We start from the raw sequence: 20,614 nt of genomic DNA, 5'->3' as shown, positions 1-20,614 counted from the left end.
TGTGTGTGTCCCCCCGTGCCCTCCTCGTCACGCCTCCCCCGCCTGTGACACACGTGGTGACAGACCCCCCCCGCCCTGTCCTGGCCCCCGAGCGTCACATACCCACCCAAAATCAGTGATTTCCATTTTTCTGGCTTTTGCCCTTTTTCCTGTGTTCCTGAGGCAATGTCACGGCTCACCAGGGGTGACCCCCAATTTATGTCACCCCCCCGACGCTGATTTGGGGGGTTCCTCACCTCGTGAGGGGCTTCTGGGGGTGATCCCCCACCTTGGGGATGTCCCGTGGGTGGATTTTGGGGACATCACTGGACTCCCCGGGTTGGGGGGGCGTGAACCCCAAAACAGAGGCAGCGCCCCTTCCCCACCTCCCCCTGCCCTGAGCCTGGGGAGCTCCAGCCCCCCCGGGGGAGCGATGGGAGGGGGAGGTTTGGGGGCGACGGGGGACACCGGGGTGCCCGCTGGGGCCGCGGCAGACTGATGCACTTGATGTAGTGGTGTGAAATAAACAGTATTTTTCTTTTTTCTTTTCCTTTCCCCTTTTTTCCGGATTTGGGGGGTCCTTCCTCCTCCTCGGCTCCCCCGCCCGAGGCCCGCGCAGCTCCGCGCACGCCTCAGGCAGCAGCGGGACTCGAACCCGCGGCCCCGAGGGGGGGCGCCGCGCGGAGCGGAGCGCGGCACGCCGCCGCCGCCACGCCCCCCAGCCAATCCCTGCGCGGCCTGCTGGGCGCGGCGCTCTCTATTGGTTGCTGCTTCCGCCTGTCACGCGGAAAGACCCCGTCCCATTGGCTGAGCGCGGCGGAGGGGCGGGGCCGCCCTCCCAGCGGCGGGGGCGGGGTCGCCGCCTCCATCTTGGCGGAGCGGCGGGTTTGGGGGGTCCCGGCCCGGAGCGGGGGGGGCCGGGCCAGGACTGGGGCGTCCCGGCTCGGATCAGGGGGTCCCAGCCCGGCCCGTGGGGTCCCAGCCCGGACTGGGGGGCTCCAGCCAGGATTGGGGGGTCGCAGCCCGGATTGGGGGGTCCCTGCGAGGGGCAGCGCCTAGGGCGGTGTAGGATTTGGGGGGGTCCCTGCGGGTGCAGCCCTTAGAGGGGAGTGCAGGATTTTGGGGGTCCCTGTGTGTGCAGCCCTTAGAGGGGAGTGCAGGATGTTGGGGAGTCCCTGTGTGTGCAGCCCTTAGAGGGGAGTGCGGGATTTGGGGCGTCCCTGCGGGTGCAGCCCTTGGAGGGAGTGCGGGATTTTGGGGATCCCTGCGGGTGCAGCCCTTAGAGGGGAGTGCAGGATTTTGGGGGGTCCCTGTGTGTGCAGCCCTTGGAGGAGAGTGCAGGATTTGGGGGGTCCCTGCGGGTGCAGCCCTCGAGGGGAGTGCAGGATTTTGGGGGGGTCCCTGCGGGTGCAGCCCTTGGAGGGAGTGCGGGATTTTGGGGGTCCCTGCGGGTGCAGCCCTTAGAGGGGAGTGCAGGATTTTGGGGAGTCCCTGTGTGTGCAGCCCTTGGAGGGGAGTGCAGGATTTTGGGGAGTCCCTGTGTGTGCAGCCCTTGGAGGGGAGTGCAGGATTTTGGGGGGTCCCTGTGTGTGCAGCCCTTGGAGGAGAGTGCAGGATTTGGGGGGTCCCTGCGGGTGCAGCCCTCGAGGGGAGTGCAGGATTTTGGGGGGGTCCCTGCGGGTGCAGCCCTTGGAGGAGAGTGCAGGATTTGGGGAGTCCCTGCGGGTGCAGCCCGTGGGGGGTGGTCCGTAGAGCTCGGGACCCCCGGGGGTGCCGCCTCTCAGGAGTTTGGGGGTCCCCCCAAGGCGTTCCCTTTGAGGGGCTTCAAGGGCGGGGGCGCAGCCTCGGGGGTGTCGCTGGGTTTTGGGGTTCATTCCCCTGTGGTAGCGGGTTTTTGGGTGTCCCCAAATTAGGCACCTCAGGAGAGGGTCCCCAAGAGGGCTGCGGGGCTTTGGTACCCCCAGAGAACAGGGGGAGGCGTTGGGGTGCCCCCGAGGAGCCCCTGGGTTGGGGGTGACTCTGAGGAGCCCCATTTTTGGGGTGACACTGAAGACCCTGGTTTTGGGGTGACCCCGAGGCCCCGTCACACTTGAGGTGCCCCCAAAGCCCCCTGGTTTTAGGGGGACCTCTACAAACCCCTTTTTGGAGCCACCCCGTGTTTGGGGGTGACCCCACCCCCCGCTTTTGGCGTGTCCCCAGGACGCCCCCATCTTTGAGTAGCCCCTGAACCCCCCCCCCTTTTTTGGGGTGTCCCCAAGGCCCCCTGGTTTTGGAGTGACCACAACAACCGCGTTTTCTTGGGGGTGACCCTGCCCACCCCCGGTTTTTGGGGGTGACCCGGCCGCCGTTTTTGGGGTGCCCTCGGGGCCATGGCGTGGGCGCTGAAGCTGCCGCTGGCGGACGAGGTGATCGAGTCGGGGCTGGTGCAGGATTTCGACGCCAGCCTGTCGGGGATCGGGCAGGAGCTCGGCGCCGGCGCCTACAGCATGAGGTACCGGGGACCCCAAAACATCCCGGAGAACCCCGGGGCTTGGCAGGGGCTGCACGGGGAGTGGGGAACCCTGAAGTGAGCTGGAGGTTGAAGGCGTTGGGCGGGACCTCAGCGCCGGTACCTGCAGCGGGAGGGGACCCCAGAATCTCCAGGGGAAACCCCACAACCTCCGGGGATCCCCAGAATATTCATGGGGGATCTCAGATCCCCAGGGAGGAACCCAAAATCTCCTGAGGTCCCCAGAATCTCTGGGGGGGATCCCAAAATCTGGGGGGGATCCCAGAATGGCAGGGGATGGCAGGGGTGTGGGGAACCCCAAAATGTGCCAAAGTTGGGGCACGGGGGCGGATTGGGAGGGAAACGGGGGCGTTGGGGTGGAGTTGGGGTTGGAGCAAGGAAGAGCAGGCTTGGAGGTGGAGTTGGGATGGAGTAGGGGTAGAGTTACAGTGGAATTATGGCTGAAGTAGTGCATGGAGCTGGGATGGATTCGGGATGGATCTGGGACGGATTCAGGATGGATTCGGGATGTGATTGGGATGGATTCGGGATGTGATTGGGATGGATTTGGGATGCCGCTGGGATGGATTCGGGATGGATTTGGGATGCAGTTGGGATGGATTCGGGATGCAGTTGGGATGGATTTGAGATGGATTCGGGATGCAGTTGGGATGGATTTGGGATGCGATTGGGATGGATTCGGGATGGATTTGGGATGCAGTTGGGATGGATTTGGGTCGGGATGTGATTGGGATGGATTCGGGATGCATTCGGGATGCAGTTGGCCTGGAGCTGTGGATGGATTCGGGATGGATTCAGGATGGATTTGGGATGCAGTTGGGATGGATTTGGGATGGATTCGGGATGCGATTGGGATGGATTTGGGATGGATTCGGGATGCAGTTGGGATGGATTCGGGATGCGATTGGGATGGATTTGGGATGGATTCAGGATGGATTCGGGATGCAGTTGGGATGGATTCGGGATGCGATTGGGATGGATTGGGATGGATTCGGGATGGATTCAGGATGCGATTGGGATGGATTGGGATGGATTCAGGATGGATTCGGGATGCAGTTGGGATGGATTCGGGATGCGATTGGGATGGATTTGGGATGGATTCAGGATGGATTTGGGATGCAGTTGGGATGGATTCGGGATGCAGCTGGGATGGATTTGAGATGGATTCGGGATGCAGTTGGGATGGATTTGGGATGCCGTTGGGATGGATTCGGGATGCAGTTGGCCTGGAGCTGTGGATGGATTTGGGATGGATTTGGGATGCAGTTGGCCTGGAGCTGTGGATGGATTTGGGATGGATTTGGGATGCAGTTGGCCTGGAGCTGTGGATGGATTCAGGAAGGAGCAGGAGTGATTATGGTTGGAATTGGGGTCATTGTAGTGGTCGGAGTCAGGGTTAGGAGTTGGGACAGAGCTGTGTGCAAGATGCTCACAGGTGTGCCCAGGTGGGCTCAGGTGTGCCCCAGGTGCTTACGGGTGTATTCAGATGGGCACAGGTGTATCTCTGGTGAGCAGGTGGCACCTGGGGACAGGTGTGCAGGGTGCAGGGGAGCGGGTGGCACCTGGGGACAGGTGTGCAGGGCACCCCTGGAATCCTGGGCTCAGTCTGGGGCAGGGTCCAGAGGCAGAGCCAGGTGGGGGCGGGGCTTTTCCCCCAGGTAACGAGGCCCAGGTTGGAGTGAAGGAGTCCCTGACCCCGCGGCCCGGCCCCCACCTCACCTGTCTCAGGTGACTCTGTCCCCGTGTCCGCAGCGACGTCCTGGCTCTGCCCATCTTCAAGCAGGAGGAGTCCAGTTTGCCGCCGGAGAACCAGGACAAGCTGCTGCCCTTCCAGTACGTTCTGTGCGCCGCCACCTCCCCCGCGGTCAAGCTGCACGACGAGACCCTCACCTACCTCAACCAAGGTGAGGCCACACCTGTCCTGCACAGGTACCTCCGGGAACCACCCCGAGCAGGAAGATTCCGCCTGTGGAAGTTTCCGGGGGGAAATTCCCGATTTCTGCGTTGTTCCTGGTGGGAAGTGGGAAGTGAAGCGGCGCTGCCTTCACCTGGCTGTGCTCTGGCCAGGTGGAGCTTGAGTCACCTGGGGGATTTCACCAGGTTAAGTGTGGGCTCAGGTGACAGGTGTGTGTGAGGTGTATCCATACAGGTGTGTGTAAGGTGGTTACAGGTGTGTGTAAGGTGGTTACAGGTGTGTTCAAGGTGTACCTGTACAGGTGTGTGTGAGATGGTTACAGGTGTGTTCAAGGTGTACCTGTACAGGTGTGTGTGAGGTGTATCCATACAGGTGTGTGTAAGGTGGTTACAGGTGTGTGTAAGGTGGTTACAGGTGTGTTCAAGGTGTACCTGTACAGGTGTGTGTGAGGTGTATCCATACAGGTGTGTGTAAGGTGGTTACAGGTATGTGCAGGGGGGTACAGGTGTGTTCAAGGTGTACCTGTACAGGTGTGTTCAAGGTGTATCTGTGTGTGTAAGGTGTATCTGTACAGGTGTGTTCAGGGGGTTACAGGTGTGTTCAGGGTGGTTACAAGTGTGTGTAAGGTGTATCCATACAGGTGCGTACAGGGGGTTACAGGTGTGTTCAAGGTGTATCTGTACAGGTGTGTGTAAGATGGTTATAGGTGTGTTCAAGGTGTACAGGTGTGTGTAAGGTGTATCCATACAGGTGTGTGTAAGGTGGTTACAGGTGTATTCAAGGTGTACCTGTACAGCTGTGTGTAAGGTGTATCTGTACAGGTGTGTGTAAGATGGTTACAGGTGTGTTCAAGGTGTACCTGTACAGGTGTATTCAAGGTGTACCTGTACAGGTGTGTCAGTGTGGGACAGGGGTTACAGCTTCAGGCTGTACCTGCTGCTTTCAGGTAGAACTGGAATCTTGGGGTTGGTGGGACCCCAGATGAACGAGGAGCTCAGGTGACAGGTACAGGTGACAGAAAACCCTCAGGTGCCCTCCTGCCCCCAGGTCAATCCTACGAGATCCGGATGTTGGACAACAGGAAGCTCGGGGAGCTGCCCGAGATCAACGGGAAGCTGGTCAAGGTGGGCAGAGAGCACAGGTACCGCTGGCCAGGTGTGCCCGTCCCAGCCGGCCGCTCTCCAGGGCTCTGCAGCAGGGTGGGGGTGGGAGATGTACCTGGTTTGGGGGGGAAGGGGGTTCCCTTTGCCCCTTTTTGGCACAGGGAAGGGCCGCACACCTGGCCAGGTGTGCCAGGGCAGCTCCAGGTGATGTTTCCCCCTTCCCCAGAGCATCTTCCGGGTGGTTTTCCATGACCGGCGGTTGCAGTACACGGAGCACCAGCAGCTGGAGGGCTGGAGGTGGAACAGACCTGGGGACAGGATCCTGGACATAGGTGAGTCTCACCTGGCTGGGGCGGGTGGGGGGTCCCAGGTGGGCCTCACCTGTTCCCCCCACAGATATCCCGATGTCCGTGGGGATCATCGACCCCCGCGCGAACCCGACGCAGCTCAACACCGTGGAATTTCTGTGGGATCCGGCCAAGAGGACATCAGTCTTCATCCAGGTGAGGGACGGGGGGCGGTGTCCCACATCCAGGTGAGGGCCAGGTGGGCAGTGCCTCACGTCCAGGTAAAGGACAGGTGGGCACTGCCTCACATCCAGGTGAGGGACAGGGGGGCTCTGTCCCACATCCAGGTAAAGGACAGGTGGGCTCTGTCCCACATCCAGGTAAAGGACAGGTGGGCAGTGCCTCACATCCAGGTAAGGGACAGGTGGGCAGTGCCTCACATCCAGGTGAGGGACAGGTGGGCTCTGCCTCACATCCAGGTGAGGGACAGGTGGTCCGTGTCCCACATCCAGGTGAGGGACGGGGGGCGGTGTCCCACATCCAGGTAAAGGACAGGTGGGCAGTGCCTCACATCCAGGTGAGGGACAGGTGGGCTCTGTCCCACATCCAGGTGAGGGCCAGGTGATCCCGGGTGCTGCCCCGTGGATGCTGGGTGCTGCCCCGTGGATGCCAGGTGCTGCCCCAGCTGGCAGCAGCGTTCCCAGGGCAGCACACCTGTCCCCAGGTGCACTGCATCAGCACGGAGTTCACGCTGCGCAAGCACGGCGGCGAGAAGGGGGTTCCCTTCCGCGTGCAGATCGACACCTTCAGGGAGAACGAGAGCGGCGAGTACACGGAGCACCTGCACTCCGCCAGCTGCCAGATCAAGGTGTTCAAGGTACCCCTCCCACCTGGGCTCACCTGGGAGGCTGTCCCAGTTTGCCCTGGGGGCTGCTGGTGCCTCTGGAACCTCCCACCTTTAGGAGGTGCTGGGAGGGGCAGGGGTCGTTCCCGCCCTGGTCACACCTCAGGGTGCCTGTGGCTCCGTCCCACCTGCGACACACCCAAAAATCTCACCTTGGCTCCTCTTCTCTCACCTGTTCACCCACCTGTCCACCTCGAGGGGTCAGTGGGCTTTGGGGTCCTGCCCTGCCCTCCCCATGTCCACCTGGGCCAAATTCCTTCACCTGTGAGTGCAGGTGCAGCCAAATTTTAAGAGAATTTCTTCAGGGATCTGCCAAGGGGAACACCTGGATACCTGTGGAGGTTCCACACCTGTGCTTCCCCTGGGATTTGAGTGAAATCCCCCCGGTTTTGGGTAGAAGAGGGGCCCAGGTGTTCAAGGTGTGGCAAAGTCAAGGCCACCCCTGAGACCTCGTGTCCAGGTGCACTTTGTCCCCCCAGAATCCCACCTCCTACCTGGGTGATGCAGGTGCAGAAGACACAGCTCAGGCGTATTGGGGGTTACAGGTGTACTCGGGGTTACAGGTGTACTCAGGGGGTTACAGGTGTGTGCAGAGTGGTTACAGGTGTACTCGGGGTTACAGGTGTACTCGGGGGGTTACAGGTGTGTGCAGAGTGGTTACAGGTGTACTCAGGGTTACAGGTGTACTCGGGGGGTTACAGGTGTGTGCAGAGTGGTTACAGGTGTACTCGGGGTTACAGGTGTACTCGGGGGGTTACAGGTGTGTGCAGAGTGGTTACAGGTGTACTCAGGTGGTTACAGGTGTACTCGGGGGGTTACAGGTGTGTGCAGAGTGGTTACAGGTGTACTCGGGGTTACAGGTGTACTCGGGGGGTTACAGGTGTGTGCAGAGTGGTTACAGGTGTACTCGGGGTTACAGGTGTACTCGGGGGGTTACAGGTGTGTGCAGAGTGGTTACAGGTGTACTCAGGTGGTTACAGGTGTACTCGGGGGGTTACAGGTGTGTGCAGAGTGGTTACAGGTGTACTCGGGGTTACAGGTGTACTCGGGGTTACAGGTGTGTGCAGAGTGGTTACAGGTGTACTCGGGGTTACAGGTGTACTCGGGGGGTTACAGGTGTGTGCAGAGTGGTTACAGGTGTACTCGGGGTTACAGGTGTACTCGGGGGGTTACAGGTGTGTGCAGAGTGGTTACAGGTGTACTCGGGGTTACAGGTGTACTCGGGGGGTTACAGGTGTGTGCAGAGTGGTTACAGGTGTACTCGGGGTTACAGGTGTACTCAGGGGGTTACAGGTGTACTCAGGGAGTTACAGGTGTACTCTGGTGGTCACACCCCTGTCCCTACAGAGGCCCTCAGGACAAGCTTCTCCCAGAACGACTCCTTTTCCCTCTGTAAAGCACCAAGAAGGCCGAGTCACCTGTGTCACCTGTGTCACCTGTGTGTTTCCCACACACCTGTCCTGGCCTGTCCCTTTTCCAGCCCAAAGGAGCCGACCGGAAGCAGAAGACGGATCGGGAGAAGATGGAGAAGCGAACGCCCCACGAGAAGGAGAAGTACCAGCCCTCCTACGAGACCACCATCCTCACCGAGGTGAGCTCACCTGGCTCACCTGGCCGGCAGGGAGCAGGGCTGTGCTGCCGGGAAAGCTTTGCCCAAGGTGTTCCTACCTGCCAGGCAAAACTGGGGGCAGAGAAGGTGCTTTTGTACCTGAGAAAGGGCTCTGGGGACATCACTGACCTGAGCCGGGCAGGTGTGTGCAGTGCAGGTGTGTGCAGGTGTGCATGTGTGTGCAGGTGTGTGCAGGTGTGTGTGGTGCAGGTGTGTGCAGGTGTGTGCATGTGTGTGCAGGTGTGTGCAGTGCAGGTGTGTGCAGTGGAGGTGTGCGTGTGCAGGTGTGTGCAGGTGTGTGCAGGTGTGTGCAGGTGTGTGTGGTGCAGGTGTGCGTGTGCAGGTGTGTGCAGTCCCAGGTGTGTGTGTGCAGGTGTGTGTGTGCAGTCCCAGGTGTGTGCAGTCCCAGGTGTGAGTGTGCAGGTGTGTGCAGTGCAGGTGTGTGCAGTGCAGGTGTGTGCAGTCCCAGGTGTGTGTGTGCAGTCCCAGGTGTGTGCAGGTGTGTGTGTGCAGGTGTGTGCAGTGCAGGTGTGTGTGCAGGTGTGTGCAGTGCAGGTGTGTGCAGTGCAGGTGTGTGTGTGCAGGTGTGTGCAGGTGTGTGCAGTGCAGGTGTGTGCAGTGCAGGTGTGTGTGTGCAGGTGTGTGCAGGTGTGTGTGTGCAGGTGTGTGCAGGTGTGTGTGTGCAGGTGTGTGCAGTGCAGGTGTGTGTGTGCAGGTGTGTGCAGGTGTGTGTGTGCAGGTGTGTGCAGTGCAGGTGTGTGTGTGCAGGTGTGTGCAGGTATGTGCAGTGCAGGTGTGTGCAGTGCAGGTGTGTGTGTGCAGGTGTGTGCAGTGCAGGTGTGTGTGCAGGTGTGTGCAGTGCAGGTGCAGTCCTGGCACACCTGTGCTCAGCTGGCCTGCCCACAGTGCTCGCCCTGGCCCGAGGTCACCTACGTCCCCAGCGCGCCATCCCCCGGCTTCAACAGCTCCCACAGCAGCTTCTCCATCGGGGACGGGTGAGTGGGGACGGGATACTGGGAGTGCTGGGACGGGGGGCAGACCCCAGTGCCATCCCAGTGACCCCAGTGCCATCCCAGTGATGCCAGTGTCATCCCAGTGTCATCCCAGTGCCATTCCAGTACCATCCCAGTGACCCCAGTGCCATCCCAGTGGTGCCAGTGCCATCCCAGTGCCATCCCAATGGCCCCAGTGCCATTCCAGTGCCATCCCAGTGACACCAGTGTCATGCCAGTGATGCCAGTGCCATCCCAGTGCCATCCCAATGACCCCTGTGCCATCCCAGTGCCATCCCAGTGATGCCAGTGCTGTCCCAGTGTCATGCCAGTGCCATCCCAGTGCTGTCCCAGTGACCCCAGTGCCATGCCAGTGACCCCTGTATCCCCGGGACAGTGACCCCAGTATCCCAGTGACAGTATCACCAGTATCATCCCAGTGACCGCAGCATCCCAGTGATCCCAGTATCCCCATTAAAGTAATCCCAGTGTCCAGCCATCCCAGTGTCCAGTTACAATGTCCCCATGTCCCAGTGCTCCCAGTGTCCCCAGTATCGCAGTGACCGTGTCCCTCTGTCCCCAGCAGTGGGTCCCCGAGCCACCAGCCCGACCCCCCCGCGCCCCTGGCTGACGTAAGTACCTGTCCTGGTACCTGCCCAGGTACACCTGGGGGGGGAGGTTCCACAGGGGGACACTTGGGGTCACCTGGAAACACCTGGGAGGCCACAGCCCTTCTGTCCCCACCTGGGGGGGAACCCACACCTGCGCTGGCCCCCCCTGAGCTCACCTGAGCTCACCTCAGAGGAAACTCCTCCAGGTCACCTCTGAGGCCATCACCTCGTCCCAGCTGCTCAGGGCTTCAATCCACACCTGCCCTGGCTCACCCTGAGCTCACCTGTGCCCCTGCCCGAGTGCAAACACCTGGTGTGCCTCACCTGGTCACCCGGGTCACCTGGCAGCACCTGTGTCCCCCCGTGTCCCCCCAGACGCTGCTGCCCACCTGGACCCCGCAGGAGGCGCAGCAGTGGCTGCACCGGAACCGCTTCTCCACCTTCTCACGGCTCTTCAGGAACTTCTCAGGTGAGTTCTGCTCCCTCACCTGGGCCAGGTCACCTCCTCCCCCCACCTGGGCCAGGTCATCTCCTCCCCTCTCCTGGGCCAGGTCACCTCCTCCTCTCGCCTGGGCCAGGTGAGATTTCCCCAAATCCCTGTTTTTATAACCCAATCTAACGGCTCACCTGGCACCGCCTCCCCCAGCTCACCTGGCACAGGTAACACAAGAAGGGCTGATTTTGGAGCTGAAAAATGGCAGGTTTGGGAAAACAAGGTGGAAATGGATGATGTGGGGACAATGAAGCTGAAAAATGGGGATTTGTCGGGGGGAGAACGCTGAAAAAAAGCTGATTTGGGAGGGAAAAATAGCTGAAAATGGCAATTTAGGGGAAAACAAATTTAAAGTGCCAATTTTGGGGGAGACAGAGGTAGAAAATTTTGAATTCAGGCAAAAATGGGTTGAAAAGTGCTGATTTTAAGGAACATGAAGCTGAAAAATGGCAATTTTGGGGGGGGAGCAAGAGGTGAAAAATGCAGATTTTGGGGAAAACCAAGATGGAAAATGCCAGTTATGGGCAAAATGAAAGTGAAAAGCTGATTTTTGTGGAAAACAGAGGTGAAAAATGCTGATTTTGGATAAAGCAAACTTGGAAAATGGCAATTTTGGGGAAGACTGAGCTGAAAAATACCAAGTTGGGGGAAAATAAGCGAAAAATTGCTGATCTGGGGGAAAACAAAGCTGGAATATGCAAGGTTTGGGATAACCAAGCTGAAAAATGCTGATGTGAGGGAAAACAGGTGGAAGATGTTGAATTTGGGGGAAATCGCACTGAAAAATGCTGATTTGGGGAAAAATGAAATTGAAAAATGGTGATGTGGGGAGAAAAAGGGAGAAAAGTGATGGTTTTTGGGAAAACTGAGCTGGAAAATAAGGATTATGGGAAAACAAAGGTGAAAAATGCTGATTTTAGGAAAAAAAGTGGGGAAAATGCTGCTTTGGGGAAAACAAAGCCAAAAATACATAATCTGGGGGAAAGCAACGCTGCAAAAGGCTGATTTTGAGGAAAAACAGGTGAAAAATACCAATCCTGGGCAAACAGAGGAGAATTTGGGGCGAATTCGGGGTGAATTTGGCCCTTTGGGGGTTTTCCAGGAGCAGATCTGCTGAAGCTGACGCGGGAGGACGTGATCCAGATCTGCGGCCCCGCCGATGGCATCCGGCTCTTCAACGCCCTCAAGGGCAGGTACGGGGGGCTGGGACCCACCTGTGGGGCTGGGACCCACCTGTGGGGCTGGGACTCACCTGTGGGACCCACCTGTGGGACTGGGGTTCACCTGTGGGACTGGGACCCACCTGTGGGGCTGGGACTCACCTGTGGGGCTGGGACTCACCTGTGGGACCCACCTGTGGGACTGGGGTTCACCTGTGGGACTGGGACCCACCTGTGGGGCTGGGACTCACCTGTGGGGCTGGGACTCACCTGTGGGACCCACCTGTGGGACTGGGGTTCACCTGTGGGACTGGGACCCACCTGTGGGGCTGGGACTCACCTGTGGGACTGGGACCCACCTGTGGGACTGGGACCCACCTGTGGGGCTGGGACTCACCTGTGGGGCTGGGACTCACCTGTGGGGCTGGGACTCACCTCTGGGGGCTGGGACTCACCTGTGGGACTGGGACCCACCTGTGGGGCTGGGACTCACCTGTGGGACTGGGACCCACCTGTGGGGCTGGGACTCACCTGTGGGACTGGGACCCACCTGTGGGGCTGGGACTCACTTGTGGGACTGGGACCCACCTGTGGGGCTGGGACTCACCTGTGGGACTGGGACCCACCTGTGGGGCTGGGACTCACTTGTGGGACTGGGACCCACCTGTGGGACTGGGACCCACCTGTGGGACTGGGACCCACCTGTGGGGCTGGGACTCACCTGTGGGACTGGGACCCACCTGTGGGACCCACCTGTGGGACTGGGGTTCACCTGTGGGACTGGGACCCACCTGTGGGGCTGGGACTCACCTGTGGGACTGGGACCCACCTGTGGGGCTGGGACTCACTTGTGGGACTGGGACCCACCTGTGGGACTGGGACCCACCTGTGGGGCTGGGACTCACCTGTGGGGCTGGGACCCACCTGTGGGACTGAGACTCACCTGTGGGACTGGGACTCACCTGTGGGACTGGGACTCACCTGTGGGACTGGGACCCACCTGTGGGACTGGGACTCACCTGTGGGACCCACCTGTGGGACTGGGACCCACCTGTGGGACTGGGACTCACCTGTGGGACTGGGACCCACCTGTGGGGCTGGGACTCACCTCTGGGGGCTGGGACTCACCTGGCCCAGCCTTTTCCCACCCGAGTCAGGAATTTAGAGGCACTTTGAGGAAGGCAGTCCAGGCAGGAGAGAGGAATTAGGAATTATTTCACTTTGAGAGTCCAGGAGTGGAGCCACAAGCCAGGAATTGATCCAGGAGCTGTCTCCACCTGTGACCCACCCAGGTGGAGTTACTTGCCTGGGAGGTTCCCAAAAAGAGGATGTTTCTTACACCTTTCCCTAAAAGGCAGGGGTTTAACACACCTGGAGCGTTTGGGAAGGCTGAGAGGGACAAGGTGTCCAGGTGGGGATGTCTGGGAAGCATCATCCCAGATACCTGCCACGGGACAGGGGAGGGCATCCCAGGAGCATTGCAGGTGTGCATTCCTGCCCCCATGGCACCAGGGAATGCTGACCCAGGGTCACCTGTCCCCCAGGGGACACCTTGGGATCAGCCAGGTGGGGACAACCACAAGGGTTTTCCTGCGGGATGAGCTCGTCCAGCTCCTGCTGAGGACACCTGGCAGGGAAAGGGGCTGGGAAGGGAGGGAACCACAGGTGACCCTCACCTGTCGCAGGATGGTGCGGCCCCGCCTGACCATCTACGTGTGCCAGGAGTCACAGCAGGTCAGGGACCCCCAGCACGAGCACGAGGACGGCGACGGCAGCGCCGGCACCTTCTTTGGTGAGGGGGAGCAGGGATCACACCTGGGGGGGATCAGGAATGTGGGGTCACACCTGGGGGAGCAGGGATCACACCTGGGGGGGATCGGGAATGTGGGGTCACACCTGGGGGAGCAGGGATCACACCTGGGGGGGATCGGGAATGTGGGGTCACACCTGGGGGGGATTGGGAGTCTGGGATCACACCTGGGGGGATCAGGAATCTGGGGTCACACCTGGGGGGTTGGGAATCGGGTCACACCTGGGGGAGCAGGGATCACACCTGGGGGGGATTGGGAGTCTGGGTCACGCCTGGGGGGGACTGGGAACCTGGGGTCACACTTGGGGGGGATTGGGAACCTGGGGTCACACCTGAGGGGATCAGGAATTTGGGATGTGCTGGCAGCTCTTTCCAGCAGAGCACCTGCCCACGGGTGCTCAGCACCCGCTGGCCCCATCCCTCATCCTCTCCTGAGATCAGCTGTACCCTCACCTGTGTCCCCACCTGTGCCTTGACCTGTGGCCTCACCTGTGAGCACAGAGCTCACCTGGGCCCTCTGTACACCTGGGGTCAGGTTAAAGTGCCAGAAAATGACCCCCTTCCCTCCATTCTTTGCCCCGATCCCGGAGGATTTCCCTCGGTGCCACCACACAGGTGTTGGCATCTCACCTGTGCCGAGACAGAATTGGGAACACCTGTGAGAATCCAGGGGGGCTGGGGAGGGGCTGTTCCCATCCTGCTGGGAGTAAAACCCACCTGGAACAGGCCAGGTGGTGCTGCCCAGGTGGTGCCAGAAGGATTTTGGGGCCGGGTGTGTCAATCGCACGCAGGACACGGGGACGGGCAGGTCCCCGTTCGGGGGCACAGCTGAGCCCAGCCCCGGGGGGCACGGGGGGCACACCTGGGCAGGTGCGAGGCCGTGCTGTGCCCTGCAGTGTACCACGCCATTTACCTGGAGGAGCTGACGGCAGCCGAGCTGACGGAGAAGTTGGCGCAGCTTTTCCGCGTGCCGGCCCAGCAGATCCAGCAGATCTACAAACAGGGACCCACCGGGATCCACGTCCTGGTCAGCGACGAGGTAACGCCCGCCTGCCCCACAGGCACAGCTGGGAGGGTGGGCAGGATCCCCTGGGAGGTTCACCTGGAGAACGGCATCACCAGAGATCACCTGGGCAGGTTTTGGGAGGGGCTCTCTCTGTTTGGAGACAAATTCTGGGAGAAAAACACTCTGCAAAAAGTGTTTAAAGAGAAAGGACGTCAGCAATTCCCTTTTTCTGCCAATGAGATGAACGAATACCAGTGGGTGAAAGTGACAAAAAAAGGTAAAACAGTTCATTACCAAAGCAAGATACCTGCAAGGCACAGAAAGAAATACTGCACCTTACAGCCCAGCCCCACCTGGGCGTGTGGCCAGGAGGCGAGGACGGGGGCTGGCCCCGCTTTGTCTCAGGGAGGGGGAGAAGGGAGTGCACGCAGCAGCTCGGGCAAAAGCAGACGGGAACCTGGTGATCCTCTGGCCTTGGTCTCCTCCTCGCAGCAGAAGCTGCTGGGTTTTGGTGTCCTTCCTCCTGTTGGTTCAGCTTCTCCGAGCTCTCGGAGCGGCCCCCGCCGGCTCCCTGGACTGAAAACCAAGCCAAAAACAGCTCAAGAAAAAACCCAAAATAAACAAAGCCACCTAAAGGATTCCTGGTACAGCCTCCAGGCTGGGGGAAGGGAGAAAATAGAAAACTTCTTGCTTCAAGCTAGCGAAAACCAAGGCAGTGAAAGCGAGGATGGGACGTCACGCGCCAGAGAGGGAGGCTTTGAATGAAACCCGCGCGGGTTAAAATCCCCCAGGTCCCTCTCAAAGCTCCAGCAGCCATTTCTGGGCATAAAGCAGATGATCAGGGAATGGAGAATCATCTGAAAATCACCCCGAGACAAGGGCCCGAGGAAGGAATGAAGTATTTCTGGCTGGTGCTTCCAAAGCGCCCACCTGAGCTCCCACCTGGGCACCTCCAGCCCTTTGGAACCCAAACCCTTCCCCAAAACCCCCTAAATTGGTGTTGTTTTGGGTTTTTCCAGATGATCCAGAACTTCCAGGATGAATCCTGCTTCGTCTTGGACACCATGAAAGGTGCGTGAGTACCTGGGGCTCTGTGTTTGGGCCGCACCTGTGTCCGATGGCCCCGCCCCACCTTCCCTCACCTGCTGCGGGGTGACCTTGGCTTCCTTTGCAGCCGAAACCAACGACAGCTACCACATCATCCTGAAATAGGGGGCCAGGTGAGGGACAGGTGAGGAGCACCTGCAGCCTCTCAGCACACCTGGAGACCCTCCACTCCCAGCACGAGGACACGAGCAGAGAGATCTGGGAACCCCCAGGTGTTGTTACCTGGCCGCCCTCCTCGCAGGGAACACCTGGAAACCCCCCCGGAGAGCCCCCAGGTGTGGTTACCTGGCTGCCCTTCCCACAGGTGACTCCTGGGATGGACAGGATGCTCCGTTGCTGGAGCTCTGAGGCACCAGGTGTTCACCCACCTGGGAAAGGTGCTGCCTCCAGGTGTGTGCAGGTGCGAAGTGATCTCATAAGCTCATCAAGAATTCCAGATTTAATTATGGAAAATTGGAGGATAAAGGAATAACTTGGGGGAGGGGGGGGTGGCGAGGGGACATTGCTGCGTGTTTTGGGGAGAAAAGCAAAGATTTCGCTATTTCTGCTGAATATGTGAAGTGATTGAAGGGGCTCCGGGCAGGTGTCCAGGTGTGGGAGGTCGATCCCCAGATCCCCCCAGACTTGGATGCTCCTCAGCCCATCAGGCATTTTGGGCAAAAAATTGGGGAAAAAAGACAATATAAACCAAGGATTTGAGTTAAATAAAGCTGGGGTGGGATCCAGGTGAGGCAGGTACTGGCTCAGGTGACAGTCATGACAGTCTGGCCAGTGCAGGGGGTCACCTTCTCCAGGACTGCAGTAACACCCCCAAAATCATCCCCAAGACCATCCAAAAATCACTCAAAACCACCCCCAAGTAATCCCCCAAATCACCTCCAAACTACCTCAAAATCACCTCCAAAAATCTGCTAAACCACCTCAAGGTGGCCTCAAAATCACCCTGAAACATCCCTGAATCTTCCCCCAAATTACCCCAAGTCACCACCGAAAATTACCTCAAAATCATCAACAAATTACCTCAAAATCATCCACAAATTACCCCAAAATCACCCAAATCCACCCCAAATCCCCCATGCCCAGGGGGTGTCAGAGCCGGAGGATCCCGAGGCTGATGGTGGTTCAGGAGGAGCGGGAGCGCCCCGGGATTTCCCCTGGAAAAGGCGAGGCTGGGGGGCACGGAGGGGCTCTGATCCTTTAATTTCGTTAATCAATAACTCGGAGTCGTGGTCCCCAGTTCGGTGCCTCCCCCCAGACTCCGAGCCACGCCCTGACCCAGGCGTGAAAAGAACAATTTACTGGAAACAGCAACGAGATAAGAAACAAAGGAAAACAGCAACACTGATAAGAAATGGTGTGGAATGACCTCGGGGTCCTGGCAGGTACAGAATGACCACAGGGTCCTGGCCGGTAAAGAATGACCTCGGGGTCCTCGCTGGTACAGAATGACCTCGGGGTCCTGGCCGGTACAGAATGACCTCGGGGTCCTGGCAGGTACGGAATGACCACAGGGTCCTGGCAGGTACAGAATGACCTCGGGGTCCTGGCCGTGCCCCTCACAGCTGCTGCAGAAATTAACCCTGTCCTGGCCACCACCAGTCCATTCCCCATGCCTTACTCCACACCATCCACGTCATTCCTCATTCCACACCTTCCACTCACCCTTTATTCTACACCATCCACATCATTCCCAGGTCCCCACACCTTCCAGCTCCTCACATATTTATGTGTACACACGTATTTGTGTGCGCACACGCAGGCAGGAGTTTCATCTCCATGATCCCTGGCTGTCCCAGGTGTCTCTTGGGATCGGTCAGTCCTGGCTGTGGGATGTGTCCGTCCCGGATCTGTCCCAGGACACGAGGGCTGCTCTGCTGTCGGCTGGTGGCTGCATCCAGAGCTCCCAGCTGGTGCAGCCCATCCTCACCATCTGTGGGAGTTCTGGCAAACGCTGGCAGTGTCACCCACAACCACCATGACACAGTTCAACATTCCAGATGTTCTCACCCCAAAATCAAAGCCCCTTGAAGGACACTTGTGTTTCCCTGCCCTTGGCATCACCCTCCAAGTGCACCCAGGTCCATGAGCAGAAACAATCCCAGGGATGGGTTTGCCTTTGCTTGGGGCAGGACTGATCCAAACTCTCTTCCCTGACACATTCCTCGCATGAACCACAGGGACTTTGTTCCCTTCTATGGCACCTGGGGGTTCACACTGGGCAGGGCCAGTTCAACTGGTGGAGCCTCGGGTGTTGAGTGACCAGCTGACCTTCACAAAATGCAGATCCCAATGTTTGAAGGTCCCACCAGCCCCTGCCTTCAGTGTGGGTTTTAACAGCCATTGCACCGTTCCCGTTACCCAGGGCTGGTGCCTGACAGGGAATGTGACACCCCCACCCCATCCCGAGCTCTCCGGCCCAGGTGTCCACGAGGCCATTCTTGAGATGAGTCCCAGTGTCCGACTCCATCTTTCAGCGCTGCCATGTCGCCATGGGACTTGTTTTCCAAGGCCCAGGATGGTTTTCCAGGCAGTGGCGTGAGGCACAGGGTCCATCTCCAGCCGTCCACTGGTGCCCCCCACCGCTGTCAGCAGCAGTGCCTGCCTTGGCGGGTTTGAGGCGCTGTGATGTGATCGATCTGCCAGCCCTCCCCACACTGGTATTTAGATCACAGGGGCTTCACCCGCTTGGCCCTGCCTGATCACAGCGCACGTTTCACAGTCGTGGGCTACCAGGGGTGCAGTGTCCATGGCTAAGCCCATCCCTCCGTCATGAGCCCATTGCTGCACTGCCTTTTTGCCCTGATGAGCCCACCAAGCTGGAGTAACTCTCCAGATGTGCCTGACCCACCTGGTCATCGTCGTGATGCTCCTCATTAGCGCCTGATGGCTTTTCATGGTCAGCCACTCCACCCGGGCAGCGATGTCTTGCCACACTTGGGCAGCCCAGATGAGTTTCCCTCCGCGCTGCCAACTGGCCTTTTTCCGTTGTACTAGTTTGAAAGCAAACCAGTGGGAGATCCCAAGCCAGAGTTACAATTTAATAGGAAAATTAAGATAAAGGCAATAATACAGAAACCCTGGCTTCACCTAACAGGGTCAGGATACGACCTGACACCCTGCCGGGCAGGGCAGTCCGATTGAACGGTGGCTGCACTCCTGTTGGAGTGATGGATGTGGCTCTGTTGAAGCGGTGATCCTGTAGAAGGGGCTGCTCTTCCTCTGAAGGCCCAGTGGTGGTTATGTAGCTCTTGTTCTCTGGGAATCCACTGGGAAAGGCTGCCTGTGGTGTTCCAAACCCCAGATCATATCCAGGTGGGAATGCTTGGCTCCTCCCCCTGGGCGGAGCATCTCACAGTGGGCTGATGACGTTTTACGGGCCATGCGGTGAGGCCTTTGTGGCCCATTAACAGAAGATACTCCCCGGAGGGAGTTATCAGGGATGTGTCATGCAAGAGATAAGGAACGCTGCCCCACCTGCTTTTAACAGCTTATGAAAATGGTGATAGAATACCTACTTTTGGTTAAGCCTTACATTGAGACATCCATCGTGCCAGCCACTCGCACACACCATTTGTCACCACCCACGAGTTCCTTCTCTTGCTCAGCAATATCCAAAGCCAGCTGGGCGGCTTTCAGCTCTGCCACCTGACTTGATCCCCCTTGTCCCTCGGTAGCTTCCCCGAGCCGCTGCACAGGGCTCCGTACAGCACTTTCCATCTCCTGCTGGTCCCTGCGGTCCAGCAGGATCCGGCACTGATCTCCCACTCTCCGGTAGCTGGTTGTGTGGTGGGACCTCGGTCACCTTTTCCTCCTCTGATGACAGTTTGAAATATTCACCTCCAGGCCAGTTTGTGATGATTTCCAAGATCCCAGGATTAGGATTTCCTCTCCGAGCTTGCTGTGCCATCAGTGCAATCCACTTGCTCCACTTGGCATCAGTTGCGTGCGTGATTTGTGGAAAGGGCTTTCCCTGTGAACGTCAGCCCAGCACTGGCAGCCGGGTGCCAGCAGCAGCAGCGCTTCGGTGCCAATCACATCCGAGGCAGCTCGAACCCCTTCACAGGCTGCTAAGATCTCTTTCTCAAGCTGTAGCTGATCCTCTACCCCCAAATCCAGAGCCCCAGAGGTTGTTCTTGAGGTCCCTTCTGCCAGAGGCTCCAGGAAGGACCATTCTCCCCAGCTGCAGGGTAGAGCAGATTCTTCACATCCTGCCCTGGTCTGACTGGCCCAAGGGCTCCTGCAGGAGCAATCTGATCTGACCAAAAGCTTGTTATCCTTCAGGGCCTCACTGGAAATCCTGCTGCTTTCGTGTCACAAGGTGGAGAAGGCTGACAGTCCGTCTGCAACCGGGGATGGGCTTCCTCCAAAACCCCACAGGGCCAGGAAGGCCTGGGTCTCCTTGGTGCTGGTCAGTGGGGACACAGCAGTTACCTCATCATCACCTCTGCTGGAATCTGGATCCATCTCACCACTCCACCCCCAGGAACTGAATTTCCTGGGTGTGCTAGTTTGAAAACAAACCAGTGGGAGATTGCAGGTCAGAATTATAATTTAATAGGAAAATTAAAATAAATGCAATGGTACAAGAACACTGGCAGAGTCAGAGTACAGCCTGACACCCTGTCAGGCAGGGTGGTGGTAGCAGTCCAGATGAAGTGGTTCTGTTGAAGCCGTGATGCTGTAGAAAAGGGTTTGGTCTTCACCTGAAGGTCCAGTGGTGCAACTCTGGGAGTCCTGTAGGTCAGGGCTGCCTGTGCTGTTCCAAAGCCCAGATTACATCCAGGTGGGAATGCTTGGCTCCTCGCCCTGGGCGGAGATCTCCCGATGGGCTGATGTAATTCTATGATGTAATTAATGCGTGGGCCCTTGACAGTCCATTAAACAGAGATAGACCCCAGGGGGAGTTATCAGGGATGAGTCCCTGTAGGAGATAACGAGCACTGCCCCACCTGCTTTAATCCCTTGTGAAGGTGATAATGGAACACTTTTGCTTCTGGTTACACCTTACATTGTAACTTAGGGCACCGGGCAGGCCCCGTGACTTGGCTTTGTTCACCGGCGTTCAGGAGGATGTGGATGATCTTCTCCCTTTTCCCAAAAACTTCCTCTGTTCCCCCCCACAATGATGT

General features: G+C 58.7%; 1 protein-coding gene across 2 annotated transcripts; it reads left to right on the top strand.

The window, feature by feature from the left end:
- The first annotated feature begins 1,184 nt into the window (after positions 1-1,184).
- Positions 1,185-16,215, top strand: TFCP2 (transcription factor CP2). 2 transcript variants are annotated; one of them, XM_048328223.1, is made up of 15 exons: positions 1,185-2,470; positions 4,241-4,392; positions 5,451-5,527; positions 5,733-5,838; positions 5,903-6,009; positions 6,518-6,670; positions 8,178-8,288; positions 9,213-9,301; positions 9,885-9,930; positions 10,285-10,378; positions 11,505-11,595; positions 13,248-13,354; positions 14,269-14,411; positions 15,398-15,449; positions 15,553-16,215. In XM_048328223.1, the coding sequence occupies exons 1-15, from the start codon at positions 2,349-2,351 to the stop codon at positions 15,588-15,590; spliced, it is 1,488 nt and encodes a 495-aa protein (XP_048184180.1). In that variant the 5' UTR covers positions 1,185-2,348; the 3' UTR covers positions 15,591-16,215. The 2 variants fall into 2 exon arrangements, with proteins under 2 accessions (XP_048184180.1, XP_048184179.1); XM_048328222.1 differs by having other exon boundaries at positions 2,339-2,470; positions 9,882-9,930.
- Positions 16,216-20,614: the final 4,399 nt, after the last annotated feature.

The sequence above is a fragment of the Corvus hawaiiensis genome, chromosome 24 (assembly GCF_020740725.1).
Source record: "Corvus hawaiiensis isolate bCorHaw1 chromosome 24, bCorHaw1.pri.cur, whole genome shotgun sequence".
NCBI classification, from domain to species: Eukaryota; Metazoa; Chordata; class Aves; order Passeriformes; family Corvidae; genus Corvus; species Corvus hawaiiensis.
Note: the sequence above shows the minus strand (reverse complement) of the source record. Positions and strands in the feature narration are given on the sequence as shown.

What these genes read in the sequence shown, in the direction of transcription:
- TFCP2 (XM_048328222.1), top strand. Translation starts at nt 2,349, where the DNA reads ATGGCGTGGGCGCTGAAGCTGCCGCTGGCGGACGAGGTGATCGAGTCG. An exon ending in AGCTTCTCCATCGGGGACGG is followed by an intron (nt 9,302 to 9,881) that starts GTGAGTGGGGAC and finishes CTCTGTCCCCAG; the next exon opens with CAGTGGGTCCCCGAGCCACC. An exon ending in CAGCGCCGGCACCTTCTTTG is followed by an intron (nt 13,355 to 14,268) that starts GTGAGGGGGAGC and finishes TGTGCCCTGCAG; the next exon opens with TGTACCACGCCATTTACCTG.